Source organism: Zonotrichia leucophrys, chromosome 3 (genome assembly GCF_028769735.1).
Source record: "Zonotrichia leucophrys gambelii isolate GWCS_2022_RI chromosome 3, RI_Zleu_2.0, whole genome shotgun sequence".
NCBI classification, from domain to species: Eukaryota; Metazoa; Chordata; class Aves; order Passeriformes; family Passerellidae; genus Zonotrichia; species Zonotrichia leucophrys.
Genome location: NC_088172.1, coordinates 26,505,326 through 26,523,141, shown reverse-complemented (window position 1 = coordinate 26,523,141; position 17,816 = coordinate 26,505,326). Strand labels below are relative to the sequence as shown.

The 17,816-nt window shown below is 39.2% G+C and overlaps 1 protein-coding gene across 2 annotated transcripts in view; it reads right to left on the bottom strand.

Annotated features, from left to right (window-relative positions):
• RNF144A (ring finger protein 144A) overlaps positions 1-17,816 on the bottom strand; it is a 58,210-nt gene that overhangs the window by 13,665 nt on the left and 26,729 nt on the right. For both annotated transcript variants that reach the window (XM_064707682.1, XM_064707681.1), the window contains one exon: positions 9,684-9,829. In XM_064707682.1, coding sequence (XP_064563752.1) covers positions 9,684-9,818 — 135 coding nt within the window. In that variant the 5' untranslated portion in view covers positions 9,819-9,829. The remainder of the gene's footprint in view (positions 1-9,683; positions 9,830-17,816) is intronic.

The window sequence follows — 17,816 nt, the reverse complement described above, 5'->3', positions numbered from 1 at the left end:
AGGTTATTCTGCTGCTCTGTGCAAACTTCCTAAGCTAATTCTGCAGTCAGTCGGGTGAATAGGTAGAATTTATACTCTTAGACAAACTGCCTGTAAATCTTTTGGGTAACATGATGTAATGTCCTATTTTAGTTCAGATTAGAACAGTGCAGTGATGTAGTGTGCAATACTCACTGGGGCAGGAGGAGACAGCATGTGTGAGAGTGAGCGAATTTCTTTCACTACAAAAGAATCTGAGTGTCTGTGTCTCAGATAAAGACTAATACTCCTGGAAAAATAGCTCCCTTCCTTTTGTCCAAATAGCAAATTCCTTCTGAATGCCATTTTCTAGAAATATTTTTCACTTAGACAAACCAGAACAATTTCAAGAAGAAAAACTCCCCTAAAACAAGCAGCCTGCATGTGGGGTGTTCTCTGAAAAAGGAAGAACGATACAACAAGGCTAGAGCCTTCCCTATTCCTGAAAGAGATTTTTGTAGCCATATATAACTATCATATGCTACCTTTTTAAATATTTCAGTGCATACTTCTTAAAGTAACAGGAATGCTTATCTGGTAATAGGACAAATAGGACAGAATCATAGCATAGCTGAGGTTGGGACATACCTTACAGATCCTATAGTTCCAACCCTTTTGCCATAGGCAGAGACACTTTCTACTAGACCAGGTTGCTCAGAGCTCTATCCAAACTGGCCTTGAACACTTCCAGAGATGGGGTGCTCACAACTTCTCTGGGTAACATGTCCAGTGCCTCACCACCATCATAGTAAAGAACTCCATCCTAGTATCTAAACCAACTCTCTCAGTTTGAAGCCATTCCCACTTGTCCAATCACTACATGCCTTTATAAATAAAGCCTCTCCAATTTTCTTGTACAGCCTCCTAGTTGGACTCCCTGTAGGAAACCCCACCATAAAGTTACCTGTCCCTGCCCTCCCTTTAATCCTGACCCATAAGCTTTTGGTCGTCTCCTTAGTCCCCAAGTCTAGCTCCACAACCTCCAACTGACATATAGTGACACCTCCACTTCATTTCTTCTGCCTGCCCTTCCAAAAGAGCCTGTATCCTTCCATTCCAACATTCCAGTCATAAGAGCAATATTATTTAATCTTAGTGTTTTACAGAAAAAGAAAACTACTTACCGAGAAATTTCCATGGTATACTTACTGCACACAAGAAAACGTGCAAGAAAAGAAAAAGAACAGTAGGTTCCTCAGAGAGGTTTTAAGCTTCTTTCAAATTTACTACATGGCCTTTTTGTGTAAAGCAGTTATAATCCTGCCTCAAATCTATTGTTGTTTAATAACAGGCTCAACTCAAAACCACTCTTGCACTGCAGCTCCAGAGTGAACAATTCTCCACAGCAGACCTACAGCCTGGGTTTTTAATATCACCCTAATCCTACTTAGCTGACAAGAGACTTACTGGAAAATATCTATGCACACTTAATCACAGAGATCTGTTGGAAGCATATGCCTGACTGTGGGAGCAATTTTTCTTGTTTACCAGATAAACTGTCAGCTATACTGACCAAATCTGCAAGCACAAGATACATTCAACTTCCCAAACCATGTAGATCTGAGACAGATGCACATTAGACGTGTTTAATGTTTGTGGTAATACTTTGAACTTAAATAATTTCCACTTCTACAGACATCTTTTCAGAAATAATTATCTACTTGCAAAGAAATCTTCACCATTAGAACTCAAATTTTTATTAACCCTAATTTATCATCTTAAGAATAAATCACAGGAAGAACAAATTCACTTATCTTGACATGCAGTACTTCAAATCTAAAAGCAGTAACAGAGAACTGTCTTACATGTTTATCCTTTATATCCTTTGTTTTGTTACAGAGACAAAAATTCTGCTACACAAGCATACCAACCCTTGACTCCAAGAGAAGCACCTGCAAGGCACTCCAGAGCTCTGCAACAGGGAAATACCTAAAGCCTCATGCTGTGAACAAGAAGGTACACACTGAGAGAGACTTTGGCCAGGACCAGGGAGAGATAACATCACAGCTGATACATGTTTTTCCCCAAGTGGCAAGCAGTTTGGAAGACCCCTGTTTGACAGGTTTCTCGCCTCTATCCTCCTGATACTTGGCCTATTTTAAAGATACTTTTTGTTTGAAATTGCCATGGGTAAATGCCTCTTTTCCCCACCATGTTGTCAATGTTTAAAGACTCCCTCAGCTGTTCTGTAGCCCTGTTATAGACTATTTTGCCAGTCTAAACACAGTCACATAATCTTCCCTGTGGATGATGGCCAAACAGGATGAGGGCTGGGAAAGATAAACACAACTCATGTGCTTCCATGTCTGAGGACAAACCATCTAAGCATTCTTCCCTGAGCTGTAAAAATTATTGTTGTCCAAGAACCCTTGTGCTCTCAGCAGCTGGTGTAATCTTTGTATGGGCACTGGCCACATCCTGGCAGGAGCAGTAACCCATTGCAAATTCTGCTGTAGTTAGATTCCTCCTGTGGACAGCAGGGTAGACTTTGCTGCATTGGTTCTACCTCTGTCCAAATGCCTTCTGACAGTACACCCAAACATCACAGCAGTCCCTGGTACCTGCTTCTTAACGAACGCAAACAACAACTCACAGACAAGATGATTATATCACCCCTTTGAGACCAGCCTCCAAATCCTCCACAGGAGACTGCACCAGCTTGAGTACAGGGAACAGCACCATTAGGCCATCAGTCAACAAATGATGAAGTAAGGCAAGAAGAAATGTATTATCAAGAAACCAGAAAGAAGAGCCTTGATGACTACTTCAGCTTGAGAAATGTCAGGACATGGCAAACAGCCTCTGAGACACAGCAATCAATGGCTGCAGAAATCACAAGCAAAACCAAGCAAACAAAACTGAAAGCACTGGAAAAACAACTGCCTTTCTCCAGCTGAGTATCTTGAAAGAGAAAGCAACAAAGACTAACAGCTGCCCAGCCTTTGAAGTGGTGGGCTTGTTTATGCTTTTTTATATACACTTTTATGGCTGTGTACTGTAAAATTTATAAAGTTGAACAATTTTTCTTCAGAGGAATCAATCACAGCAGCAGACAGCAAAAAATGGCCAAATGACACAAGGATAATACCTTGTGATACCTCTTCATCTTCAAATAGGTATTTCAAGTGGATGTACATGTAAACATTTTTCATTATGAATTTTTATCCCCCCATTACCTTGCACAAATTTTTTGTTCTCAGCTATTTAGTGCTGCAATTGCTAAAAACACACAGCAAACTTTACAAAAATTAATTTATATTCAAATGCCAACATATGGGGGATGAAAACCAAATATTCTGAAGGAAAAAAGCACCACAAAAAATTCAGTCTTATATGCTTGAGAAAAGTTTATTCTATTTCAGAACCAAAATAGCAATTCTGAGTGGGAGGAAAATACACCTGCAGCAAACAAAGGCCCTTCCCTTTTCACATGCAAAACCCTATGCAAACCAAAATGAGCTAGTTTTCCCAACAGCCTGATGAAGAGAGATAATCTAATTTAGTGACATCACACAGGAGAGGAGAGCTGAAGGCTCTGGATCAGTTTTAGTTTTCACCCAGGGTTCTGTGGTACCTACTTATTAAAGCAGGGAGTTCTGCCATCCCACCACCTACGAGACAAGTGAGAATGCAGCCAGCCATGTCAACTGCTATGCAAACACACAGTGACCTCTAACCATGAAGCTTCTATGACACATCACATGTCAAGATCAGTATCAGTTCTCTGCTAAGGTTGGGGTATATGAGCACAAGCAGCAAGCTCTAAGCTTTGGTGGTGGCAAACAGAAACATTATAGCTGCTAAGAAGGACCTGGAACTCCATAAAACCTCACAAGCCATTAGTTTTCCCCCTCCCTCCTCTCCAAGCAAGCGAGGCATTTCCTTTGGTAAGAGGTGAGGAACAGCCTGGTGTCAGCGCTGCTGTGCTGCCCTGCTAGGGTAGGCTTCTTTTGGCAAGCAAAACAAGCTACACAGGAACAGGAAGGCAGCCAAGCCCACCTGTTTCATCCACATTGCTCTTGGTGTCTGCCTTGCCCTGGGGGAAGGAAAGGCTGAGGCTGCCTCTGCCTCATTTGGAGTGAGGGATAACACTAAGTAAATCACTTTTTTCTGTCCTTCTACTCAGAGAAGCTCCATGCACTTTAGGTCAAGCATGACAATGAGAAAAAAAAAAAGGGTGCCTGATACCAGTTATAGGCAGGATAATTGCCTTGCTGATCATCAGCCTGAGAGAAAGCTCAAATACCAGAATGATTAAAATTAAGAAGATCTGTAAAACCACAATTAGGCAAATTCAGTAATCCTGTTTAAAAAGGACTAGTGATAACAGAAGCCTGTCACTATCCTACTTGGGACAGAATGCAACAAACTTAGAGGGACATCTAAAGTCCAGGTAAGATTAACCAGCTGGCTCAAGTGCTTAAGGTAGAGCTTAGGGTAAGAATCAGAGTATGAGTATCTGCAAAGCAGTGTTAGTTTCAAACACCAAAGTTGATCCACATGTGCTATCTGACCAAAAAGAAAGTACAAACATGACGCAGAAAGCAGGTCTTAATCCTAGTTTTGTTATTTTCTAACTGTTGGTGGCTCTCTCCTTCATGTACCTTATCACAGTTTCTCCTGCTATTGGAAACAAGGTAGACTACAGAGGAGTAATCAAATTTTTTCATCAAAGACAAGTTTTCTGTCATGCTTCATATGTCTTCTAGACATTTGCTTGCTTGGACTGCCTACTTGACAGACGTTGGTTTTAAATTTGAGAAAAGTAAGTAATGAATCCACTGGTACCAGAATGATCAGTAGTGCATATCATCCTGAAGGGAACTGAGTAATCTCATGTGAGGTCAAAAGGAGCTTAGCCTGTCTTGAGTAATAGTGGCATCACTGCACTTGAGTGCAGTGATAGTGGCATTATCACTGCACTTGGAACACAATGACACATCTATGTGTGTGTTTTATATATGTATAAATTATACATATTTATGTACACAGATGTACATGCAAATCCTGAACCAGAAAACAGTACTAGCAACTAACTGCTTGACTTCTATGCAAGAATATCAACTTCAAAAAAACCTGTTGCAACTTCAGCACAGATACAATTGGTAACAAATCAAAGAAACATCCTGTTCATGAAGATGCATGTTAATTTCATCACAGATTACAAAATAATCTGAGTTTCAGATAGGAATTGGATAAAATTGCTCCCTGTTTATCTCCTGAAATTCCCTTGAAAAAGCAAATGCTAAGTAGTAAGTGAAAAAATTTAGTACAGCAAATAATACAAAAAAAATAAAGAAGTGGTGTTCTCTGCTTTACTCTTTTTTCTTCTCTAAATGTAAAGCTTTCTGAAGAAAACATGTAAAACTAATGAATTCTGAGGCAAGTGACTATCTATGTAAGATTATTAGCTATGTACTGTGTGCTATTTAAGTGGGGAAAAATTTTAATAAAAAGATATTTAGGTGTTTTGACCAAACTTACACAAGCACACTTAAGATTGGTCCTGTTGTTAACATGACTCTACTTGTTTGCCCCTTGGTAATACTCAGAAAAACAAAGAAAAAGCTAACAGCGGGTTAACATGTTTTTCTCTCGGTGTTTTAGACTTATACTTCTCTGGTACCTCAAGCAATCCAACAATGGATTTGCTTGATGTACCAGAGAAAATACATTTTCATAACATTCCTAATAGATGAGATATACAAAACTTGAGAGCTCACAGCATTGTCCAGGCATTAGTGATCGCAATGATAAAAACAATAATGGAGTATTGTACTAACTGGCAAAATAATACTATGGGAAATTGTAATGCCTGGGCCTTATCAGCAGAGGAGTGGCAGTCTGCTCTATTTAATCCATGCACAGCTCTGCCAGAAAGCAAATGGAAACAGTGTCCCCATTCTATCTTTCTGAATGGAAATGCTGTGCTACTGTACAAGTGTCAGGAAGAGACAATCCTCCATGGTATCTTTACTACAGCACTTCTGTGATTTTAAGAGTCAAGACTTGCAGACAGAAATATAGGATTTAGAGACCTGTACATTGATCCAAATGCTGCCAACATAGCAGTAGTACTGCACTTGAAAGATCTCTTTGTAATACATACTCATGTTGTTTCAGCTGGCTGTGATTCAGACAGAAGGGCTAGACCTAGTGGTAAAAGCTGTAGTAAAAGTAGTCCTCACAGTTCTATGGACATTCCTTTTTCTTTTTTGCTCATATTCCTGGAAAGACCACTGTTAATGCACAAAAAAAAGAAGCCTGAAAAAAACTACATATTGGTCAAACAAGAACAAAGCGGAGATGAACTGGATCTACTGTACATAGACTCCATGCAAAATCTTAAGTCAAAAGGCTCCTCTTTGATTGTTTGGCCATTTACAAAGCACAGTTCATACACAGTGTTCCTGGTGTTTCTGGGAATCATTGCTGAAGGAACACCAGTGGAGGATTCTGCATGCATCTGTCACACTCTTCCTTAACAACTGTCAATAAGCCAAACAATCTTGCTAGACGCATGGGAGTATTTTCTTTAGCAATTTATCAACCTTCAGTGTGGCCCAAAGGCAGAGATGAAGGCCTTGGGTTTCAGGTGAAGGCCTGGGCTGTAACAGGTTTATAGCTGTTGCCTCTTGCATTTATTGGGATTGATTCTTAATACTTCCCTCACCATCATCAAGGAAAGCAAGGGTAATACTATCTATTAATTAATGAGAAAGTTTTAGGACAGAAATTTTTTCAGGGCACTGAAATGTCGCTATATAAAGCTTACTAGTGGCAAACAAGAGACAGACAAACTACAAAAATTTCTTTAAACAGGACAAAGCTGAACAAACTATTTAAGTCAATCAAATACTAGTAAAAACTGGCTTATGATTCCACGTGAACAGAGTTCAAAATGCAAACTCCATGTCATCAGTCAGATTACGATATCAGCTGCCTGGAACAGGTTATCGGTAAAGGTTACATATCTGATGTCTGTAACTGGTTATATCTGCAAAAAGCTGTAAGTCAGCAACCACATTCTAACCAAAAAAATCAGAAGATTGGGGATGACAGTAAACATTGAAAGGAGCAAGGTGAAGATAAAAAATGTATTTGGTAGCCCAATCCTTCTGCTGCCATGGAAATGTTACTGAAAACTGACATTTAAATATTATCTGCATTCAAGCACCAGGGAGAAACACAACACTCATCTGTAAGCATTTGAAGAGAAGAGTTTTCATAAAGTCTTTTATTTTATATGCTTTTGCATGCTTGCGCAACATTTCTTTCACAGTAGATCTACCTGTTCCATTGGCTGCCTCCTATATCTTCAATAACCATCAGGAAAAATGAAATCTACTATTAAAAAAAAAGTAGTATTTCCATGAAGAAAAAATGAAACAAACTAAAATCTTTGATCTTAAGTATTAAAAATATACACCAAAAAAAACTTCTCTGAGAAGGACTTTTTAAATTAATTTTTAAAAAGTCACCCAATCCCATGTCTGAGTCTATAATACCATATTATAAACCCTTGGGAAATTAAAGTCTGAGCATCATGTATCCCACAAATTCTATTCTTACTGATAATACTCAAATTTTTCCTCTGCTGAACCATCATTACAAGGTTTTTGGTGTAAAATTGCACCCATTGCAATATTTAATGAACTAAAATTTTAATTTGAATTCAGTATTAGGGATGGAAACTGACTAGGTAGTTTCCTCTGATCATAAACCAGCAATATTCATTAACTGTGATGATGTTCTCTGTCAAATAGTACACATGTTCCCCAGTGTTTTGTATTTAACTGACAAGATTCTTGTTATTCTGGGTAGGCATTTGTACAATATGGTAATGGAAGCCTGTTTTGTGACTGTAATTATGAGGCAGTGAGATTTGAATCTGTAATACATTAAATATTTTAAATACTTCTCTAGCTACAAATGTGTGCATGGCTATGCTGGTACCATTGAAAGGCATTTAAAGAACAATGCAATCATCAGGCACCATCAACATAAGATCAAAAAGAGAAAGACTGTATAACTAATTTGATAACCTTCTATGACAAGGTCACCTGCCTGGAATTAAGAATTAAGCAGTGGATGCACTTTCTCTGGATTTTAGTAAAGCTTTTCAAAGTAGTAAATATTGTCCCTCTCAGCAGCCTTCTGCACAAGCTGTCCAGCTATGAGATGAGCTGAGTGTAAAACTGGGCTCCAAAGGTTGTAGTGACTGGAACTACATTTGCTTGGTACCAGGACTGTTCCTCAGAGCTCAGCTCTAGTGCCAGTTGTGTTCAATGTTTTGGATCCAAGAATCAAATGTACCATTAGCACATTTGATGATGATACAAAACTGGAAACTGCTGCTGATACTGTTGAGGGGCAAGATGCCTTGCAGAAGGATCTAGATAAATAGGAGCAGGGAAATTATTAATGGCATGAAATTTAACAAGTTGAATTGTCAGTTTCTGCACCTGGTATGGAGTAACACCAGGCACAAGTATGAATCAGGAGGGGAGTGCCTGGAGAGCAGCCCTGCAGAAAAGCATCTGGGGTGCTGGGTGACAGCAGCTCCATGTGAGTCAGCAGGCAGGAGGGCAAAGCCCATCCTGGGATCACCAAACCCAGCCTTGCCAGCTGCTCAAAAGAGGTGGTTGTCCCACTGAGTTCAGAGTTCAGCCCCACCTTCAGCACTGGGTGGAATTCTGGGCCCCACCACTTAAGGATGTGAAGATCCTTGGATGTATCTACAGAGGACAACAAAGCTGGTGAAAGGGCTGGAAGGAGTGTCCTGTGAGGAGCAGCTGAGAACCTGAGGTTTGTCTAGTTTGGAGAGAATGAGACTGAGGGGTGACCTCATTGCTCCCTAAAGCTTCTTGAGGAAGGAAAGTAGAAAGGGAGGTGCTGAGCTCTTCTCCCTAGTATCCATCGACAAGACACATGGGAATGGTTCAAAGCTGCACCAGGCAAGGTTCAGACTGGACATAAGGAAGCACTTCTTTACAGAGAGGGTGACCAAACACTGGAACAGGCTTCCCAGCGTTTATGAGGTATTTGGACAATGCCTTTAAACACCATGCTTTAGCTTTTGATCAGCCATGAAAGTGGCCAGGCAGTTGGGCCACAGATCATGGTTGAAGTGATCCCTTTCAACTGAAAGACTATTCTCTTCCAAAGTTAAAAACAAGAAATTAAAACAAAGACCTCAGCACCCAACAAAAACCCAATCAATCACAAAACTACCACCAGTAGTCTTTGATATTCAATTAAATGTGGGCATGACTCCACCAAGGTCTCTTAATATTTCTGAAAAAAAGTGAAGATTTCATCAGCCCTCCCATTCAGTCCAACTAACTAGATGATGTTTTTTATAAGGTACATAAGGCGCACCAAAACTACCCCCAGATCCAAGCCACTGATAAAAGAGAAAGTGTGAATAACCTTGGTAAGCAGATAACTACACAGTATACTAAAATGCTGAATAATTTATTTATTTTTTATTGCAGGTAAACAAAGGTTTACTTCCTAGCTTTTGTGTCAAGTACACTGCAACAGTATTTATTTCCACCACACGATCAACACTTCAGGGTGTGTCTCTCCCAGCAGAAACACCCTATTTCTGCAGTTAAACCTATGCCATGTTTTTTTATGTCTAATAAAGAGCACAAACTCACCAGGGTACAGAAGATGCATTGGCATTGTGCTATTGTTGTCATCTGCTCCACGGGGTATTCACCAAGGCAGAGCTTACAGGACACTAATGGGTCAAGTACCAAGTCCCAGGTAGGCCTGTATCTTGCTGTAGTCATTGCAGAGCAGTCTGAAGAACAGCACAAAAAGTAAAGATACTCCATTATTTCCTTATATTGATAGTCAGTACATCTCTGCCATCAAAAATCACATTGTCAGACATTGCCTGTTGAGTTTGTTTTTTCCAACAACCACACTAATCAGCAATAGTTAACTCGACAGTGCCAGCACTTCCATTCCCTTGTATATTCCCTGCCTGATAGAATTGGCATATAGAAAGCAGAAGGAAAAATAACTCCACATACAATACACTAAACATATCAAGCAAACAGGAATACCCTTAGGACACAGGCTTTTGTCACACATTACAAACACAAAAATCCCATTTCCAATTCCTGTGATTTTCATTACTAGCTACAAGCTTTCTCTGACAAACGTTAAAATTTTCTCATGACGTTCCTTAACCTCAGCTACCCAGGCAAGACTCAAAAGGTCTTTCATAAGCCAGGCATTTATTATGCCGTTTTCCAGCACGATGATATTTCAACTCACAGAGCCAGATATTTTTGTTACCAGGAGCATGACAGATCAATCAGTTTGCTGTTAATTTTAGCAAGAACAATAAATATTTTGAGTACACTGCAAGTTTTAGCCTGCAATTTCCTCCAACCCTTTCAATATGCTGAGAGCACAACTTTGTTGTAGCAACAGAAGAAGAGGCTAAAATAACCTATATATCACCCTCAAGACAGTGATAGGATAGGATCATGCAGAGCATCTTTATCCTAGGCTTCAGGGCCCAGATGGTGTGTTGTCAGCTGACTATGCAGAAAGAAAATCTCACACGTAAGAAATGTATTCCCAAAGAGAAAAGTTAATTTATGAATTTTACATGAAGAAAAAACAAAACAAAAACCCACACACTCCCCCAAAACATCTAGGGTAACTTATGGAGTACATCAAATTTTAACAACATATTTACTAGCAATGTTTTATCACTGTGACATTGACCTCCTGAGCATAGAAAATTCACATCCCAAGCTGTTAAAAGGTTCACATTATCATGCCTTCCTCCTACGCAAAATTAGGTAGTTCCTTACCATCATTACACCAACAGTTATGTTACTCAAATCACGGTCACAGTTTTTTCAGGGTTTGTTTTCTTTTCTTTCCTCCTTTTTTCCCCTCTGCCTCCACTACTCCTTGCAAGAACTGCTAAATTTTTAACTCATGTATATGAACTTTGCAAACCTCCAGAACTGCAACAAACTAATGCTTACTAGACTACATTTAGGCAAATGTTCAAGAAAAGCGTGCTTTTTGTCCCCCAAGAAATCACGTGCAGACTTCACAAACATTTCCTTGAAGTCAAAGTCTTTGATATTCAATTAATTGTAGGCATGACTCCACCAAGGTCCCTAACATTTCTGAAAGAAAGTGAAGAGTTTGTCAGCCCTCCCATTCAGTCCAGTTCAGTAGAAGATGCTTTTTATGATGCACGTAAATACCACCTAAAGATTTTTTCCTACTGCAGTTAGCAGGGAGAAGATGGGGTGAGAGAATAAAGGTTAAGCAACCCCAATTCCAGGGCTGCTCTTTAGCACTTCCTCTGAAAGTCCACACACCAACCCCACACTGTTTCAAAGCAAAAACATGGAACAGCCCCACAGACCAGCACAAGAATAATGACTCCACCTCACAAAACACAACTGTGCTGCGCAGTCTTTTCTGAGACCTCAACTTGAAAGTCAGACATGGTGATATGAATGAAACCCCATGATTTCTAAGGCTACTAGACTGCTTCTATACTTCACCACTACTTTTTCATTTCACTCACAAATTACTAGCAAAACCAATTTCCTTCTTCCAAACTTCGGTTTATCTGACATACACAGATTCATGAAGTATTTGAGAAGTAGTGACCAAACACATCTGAACTGGCTGCAATAAGTTATTTGCTTGTCCTACCTAGTCTATTGCATATCTGATGTGTATGGTTCCAAGTAGATGAAACCAGGAAATGAACAACAAAGGACAGATTACCTTAAGGATGCACTTGCATACAGCAGGCAGACCAAAATCACAGCAAATTTTAAGTTAAGATGTACAATCTGACACAATTCAGACTAAAGCTCACTGAATGTATGGCATAGTTCAATTCAGAAAAAAAAATCTATATTTTCAGTGTGGATCAGTAAGTGACAACAAAGGGAAAATATCAAGCTTCCAGCCCCAAGGCTTAGCCTCATTTTCTAGGATATTCAGTAGAGGTTTACTGGTATCACTGTGGTAATTCCACTTTTGCAGAACAACTATACTGCAACAACACCTCACTGGCAAACATTTCTCCTCTTTGTCTTTTGCAAAGCAAGAATCAATCAAATTAAAATGCCTTTCAAGTTGGCTTTTAATAGACCAGCAGAAACCAGCTGCCCATACAGCTGGCATGTATTCCATGCTGAATTCAGCCACGGTGATAATTGAGCAAAATCTGAATTCAGCCTCAAATGGTAGCACAGCCATTCCTGCTCTCCCCTCCTCACCAAACACCTTCTTTTAATAAGGAAATTTTACATTCAGAATGGGGCAAGGAGAGGACACAATGTCACTGATGCCATTAAAGCAAGGACCAAGAAATTTGCCACCCAGCTTAAAAAGGCTTGTACAAAAAACCTCCGCACCCCACTGGATCATCTCTCCTGGGTACCCCTGTAAAGGAACACAGAATGAAGCTTTTCAATGCATGGATTAGGTCTTGTTTCATGATCATCCAGCACACTGCTGCAACTAAACAATAAGCTTCTCTGTTTACATCACACATTTTAAAAAGCTTAAAAAAAAAAAGCATAAATCGAGCCACAAACTTGTAAGAGACAAGTAGAAAAACACCTTCTACTGTTCCACAACTGTGGCCTCTTATGGCTTCAGACTGCATTCTCATGCTTTCTAGTCATGTGCAATATCTCAGGGAGAATGCTAAATAATTGCAAGAAAGACAAGGTAACTGGATTTCTAGAGGAACAAGATATTGAAAAACATCTTGGTGTGTCATTCTGTTGAATGACAGCACTAGTTACTCAAACAGCCAGTTGGAAATTCTGCCCCCATGGTTTGGCTATTTACTAGGAGGTCCCAATAAATAATGCTAGTGAAGGTACAGCTGAACAAACCCCAGCACACTAAATATGTAGTTCACTGGAGATTGTGTTGACTGCCAAACTGAGTCCAAACATAAATATTGACAGCAGATACACCAAATGAGACTTAGAGGCACAGAAAATCAGAAGAGAAGTTGGTCATCAGTTCAAACTTCCAATTCTACTGCAGTCAAGGTCAATCCCATTTATGTATTTTTGCTGACTGTGGTCAGCAAAACGGTAATACTGAATTTATAAGATATATGGTAAGATAGCACGTGATTTTCTGGGAAAGCATCCCAAAGCAAACTGGAAGTCAGAAGCATAGGAAATAGCTTTAGTAAGAGTTTGTTCAGAGCAGTCTTGTCATAAATAATTAACAACTTGACTAATGACTGTTAAATTCTTCAATCTGTGCATGTCTACACTGAAAGGGAACCTCTGCATAAAGAGAGAAAAGGGACTGAAGTCTTCTTACTGTAATAACAAAATATATATGAATGTGACTCTTAGGCACTCCTGGAGATGTGCATGGAAACGGAAGCTTTCATTATTTCTGAAGAATTAATGAATTAAGTGAACATGAACTATTTCTGAACAGCAATCCCTCGGCTTTTGGTCCACCTACACAGACTACATTTTCTAGTGAGAACAAGTGGCTGATAACATCTGAATAGAACAATTCTTTTTAGGCCTCAAAGAGTTGCAGAAAACAGTGAAGCAGAAATACTGTGAAAACCTCTATGGAAGCAGAAAATAATGCAACTTTCTTCATAAAAATCATTCAAGAAATCATAAAACAATATGATTTTTTTATTGTACACTAGTCAAGTATTTCACAGCATTGTACATTTAAACTGCAATTGCATCATCAACACTTAGGATGCATGACTGCCTATGTGAGAAGAGTGACTAGAAAATAGGGATAAATAGAAGTCATCTGCAGCACACTTGCTGGTGGGTCTTTTCCACCAAGCAAGACTCAAAATAGAGATTTCAGCAGAATCTCAATTTCAGCTTTAGGTCACGGATGAATTTAATTTCTAAATTAAGGGCCTCAGTTCCCACTCCTACCAGACAGATAGGCAATCAAGTACACTAAAGTCATCTGCCTTAAGGAGTTAACTTAATCTGAATTTATTGACATGATGAAAAGCATGAAAATAGAAATCAAAGGAAGGGACTTAAATGGGATTTAAAATTTGGTCTCAATCTTCTTGTCCGTCTTTATCAAAATAACTCCAATTAAAGTAATACAGGCTACTAGATGAAATCAGACATCTGCCATAGTACAGTTTTAATACTGTGTACAATTATTTAGAGATTTAAAAAGTACATAAAACAGACTGCATTTCCTCCTATATAAAGTCAAACACATCTGTTATATATTAAAAAACTCATACAATTGTACTAAAGTATGTTTCTGTACTATACATTTATAGCACTAATATTTATAAAAAATATAAATCTGTACAAAAACATACATATTTTTATTTACGTGGAAGAAGCCCACAGATGTCTGAAGCAGTCATCTGTAGGAAGGCTACTATAGTGGACTCTGGAACTGACACTGCCTACCACTTCTTTAAAGTCAGTATTTTTGACTTTGAGTCTTCCTCTGCAGCCACAGCTGTGGCTCATCACACACAATCCCACAGCCATGGGCTGTACCCTCAGGGCAGCAGGGACTACCCCCCCATGATCCAGGTTGGTGGCTGACGGCATTCAGCAACAGTCCTGGGGCTTGCATTATTTGCTACCCCTCCGTCAGAGCTAGAACTCAAGCCATTTTTCTTTGCTCCTAGGCTTTTCCAAAGATCTTCAGAAGGATCATATGAAAGAAGCCTACATGGCATAATTGACCACTTTGCAAATGTTTTGTGTCCGTGGCACCAGTTTTTATTACGCAACTATATCACAGATAAGGTCATTTTAAAGTCACTTTATATGGCAAATTAATTATTACATCCACCCACAAAGTAGATTTTACAATAACAATCTGGCAGGCAGACTCCATATCTCTCACTTATCAGTCACAGTTAGTTACTGGCACCTATCACTGCAGTAGCTGTGTCTCCAAGTCTTCATCTTCACTGAACTGCCTGGTAAAGCAGAATCGCTCTCCCTGATAGGTGTCAGTCACACTAACACAAGACTGATTTACATGGATGTTTAGGGATTACTAACTTCAGAGTTTTGATGCCTGCCTTCCTTCTATTCTTAAATCCTGTCAACCTGTCAAATGCCTACCTAAGTCTCCAAACTCATTCATAAATCTGATCCACAATCAGCTGCACAAGTCCAGCAGAGAGATATCAACCTTTGAATTTCACACAACCCCAGTAAAGCCACATTCTTTATTCCAGCAGTATAACAGGCTGCTGTTTATAGGTATAACTTTTTTCTACATGTATGAAACTTCAACTTAGAGTAGTGCAGAAAGTCACGTCAGCTTTGTCTATTGTGAGCTCTTCAGAGCTAGCCTTTAAGTCCCTACACAGACTAACCAACTTCAACCTCTCCAGGGTATCTTCAAGCTATTCCAAGGCCCAAGCCCAGAAGAGATAAAAGACCAGGTATAAAAAGCTTTAGAACACTGTCAGCAACTGCAGTCTCCTGGACAATAAAGCACAGGGGAAAGAAAATCTTACTTTGAGTTGAAACAATTATTCCAGGGACTTCAGTCCACTCATGAGTAGCCACTATGTTTCTTTGCTTTACCTCCCTAACTGATAAAATCCTGTATTTTAAATATTTATATATGTATCATACACACACATATACATATGTATATACGTGTACAGATATACATGTATAAATATACAAATATATAAAGATTACATTGAAACATTACAATGCCAATAAAAAAAGAAAGAATGGGTCTTTTCACTGATAAAAGGTATCTGAACAGTAACATTGAGTGCAAAACAGAATAAATCTAGTGGATTGCTTCAGGGACAAATCACTGTTAGGCCATGTTAAAAGAAGAAAAAAAAATTCACACCGATTTCTTTGCTAAATACCTGGGTAAATTTTTTCTTGTTTGTTTTCTTGAGAAATTAGAATATTATATACAGCAACCATCCCTGCCAAAACATTAGACAATGGGGTTTGATTACTGCACAGACCATGATAGATTTTAAGGATTAGAAAAAGCAATGGACAGTCTCCAGATCTATGGATAAGAGAATACTGCCTATCAAATACATGGGTGGGTAGAGAGGAAAAGATTTTATTGCAACAAATACAGAAAATAAGAGATTGTTAAAACTCCTTCAAAAGAATACTACAAATAGACATGCCATAAGCTGTCCATGCAGAAGTGCCCCAGAGAGCTAGATCCATGTACATATTCCAAAAAATACAGTCAGTGAATGTGACAGAGCCAAAGACTTTCCTGACCTTGCATTTTCCTATGTTTGTCACCAGCACTGGTGCCACTGTGGCTTCTTGTAGCACTGCCAACCAGCAGCAACCTGAAATAAACTGGGTGAGGCTCTTATTCAGATCCTGTAGGCAAGGGTGAAAACATTCCAAATTAAAAAAGAAAATAACTTCATTTCATCTGAAAGAAACTGTCGATGGGAAAAGGAAACAGAAGGGGAAGAACTGGAAGAGTCAAAGGTAAGAAAAAATAAATATAATAAAAAGAAAAATGGTGTAATAAGTAAAACAGTTGAAAACACAGGAAAGACAGGAGAAATCTCAAGAAAATAGCTGAAATAGATCAACTTCCCAGCTCATCTCAGAAGTAGTGTACTTCTATACAGAATAAAGTAACAATTGAAATGGAATCCCTCTGCAATATAACCCAAACATTCAATATTCCCGAAAGATGACATGAACAACAGGACAGGTGTGTAACTACTAAAGAACATTGCTCAGAATTCATGTGTCTAATCAATGTTTGCTATCTAAGAGATTTTAAAAGCACTGGAGCAGCAGATGACCTCAGGCAAAAGCTGGGAAGCCCTTGCACTATGCCATTTCCCAGTACTGGAGTCCTAGATACTCTGCACACCTCAGAGCCCTCTCAGCAGCCAGAGGCACAATGTTTAAGATAATTTGAAACAGTGAGGTCACGATGATATGCATTTTAAAAGCCTCCTCATCTCTGCTGGATGGGAAAACTCCATCCTACGCAATATGGGGAGAAAAACCTAGACACTGTAGAACTGGTTTTGCAACTGGATCTAAAACTGGCACAAGTGCAACACATTTTGGTCTGGAGAGAACAAGCCTGCCTGTCTCATTTGCTTGCTTTAAGAGTCATCAACCTATTAGATCCTTAGAGACTTCCATAAACTTTACTGCAGTGAACCACTGGCTTTGAATACTGGGGCCAATACCAAGGCTCCATACGTAAATTACTGTCTAGCTGTAGGTGTGTAAAATATAATATACAAAATATATACAAAGGGGAGGGAGGTCACAGGTTAAATCACTAACAGACAAATTGTTTAAGCTCTGAGTATTTTAGAGAAGGGAACATTAGCTGCACACAGAACAGGTCTTAAAGTGAGACAAGATGAGGCCAACCTAAAGCAGACTGATCTTAAAGTCCGTTGTAACCTAAGCACAGCTGCTTGAGACCAAATAGTGTCCTAGCTTGTAAAGGCCACAGTAATAAGAAGGGCACAGACAATTCCACTGCTTTCTAGGGAAGCACTTTATTATCTTCCAGAAATTCCTAGACCACCCACTCAAAATCATTTGCTTTGCTATTTCTTTCCTCCCATCCCTTATATTTCCCCACGTTTTTATTTTCTCCTCCCCAACTCTTTTCCCCTCCACCCCCTTTCTTGTTTCCTCCTATTCTTTCCCTCCTCTCTGCTTATAAGAATTGATGAATTAATGCACTCTAGGCTGTCTCCACACAAGCAATAAATCAGTACAGAGCAGTTTGAAGCTCTGACATAC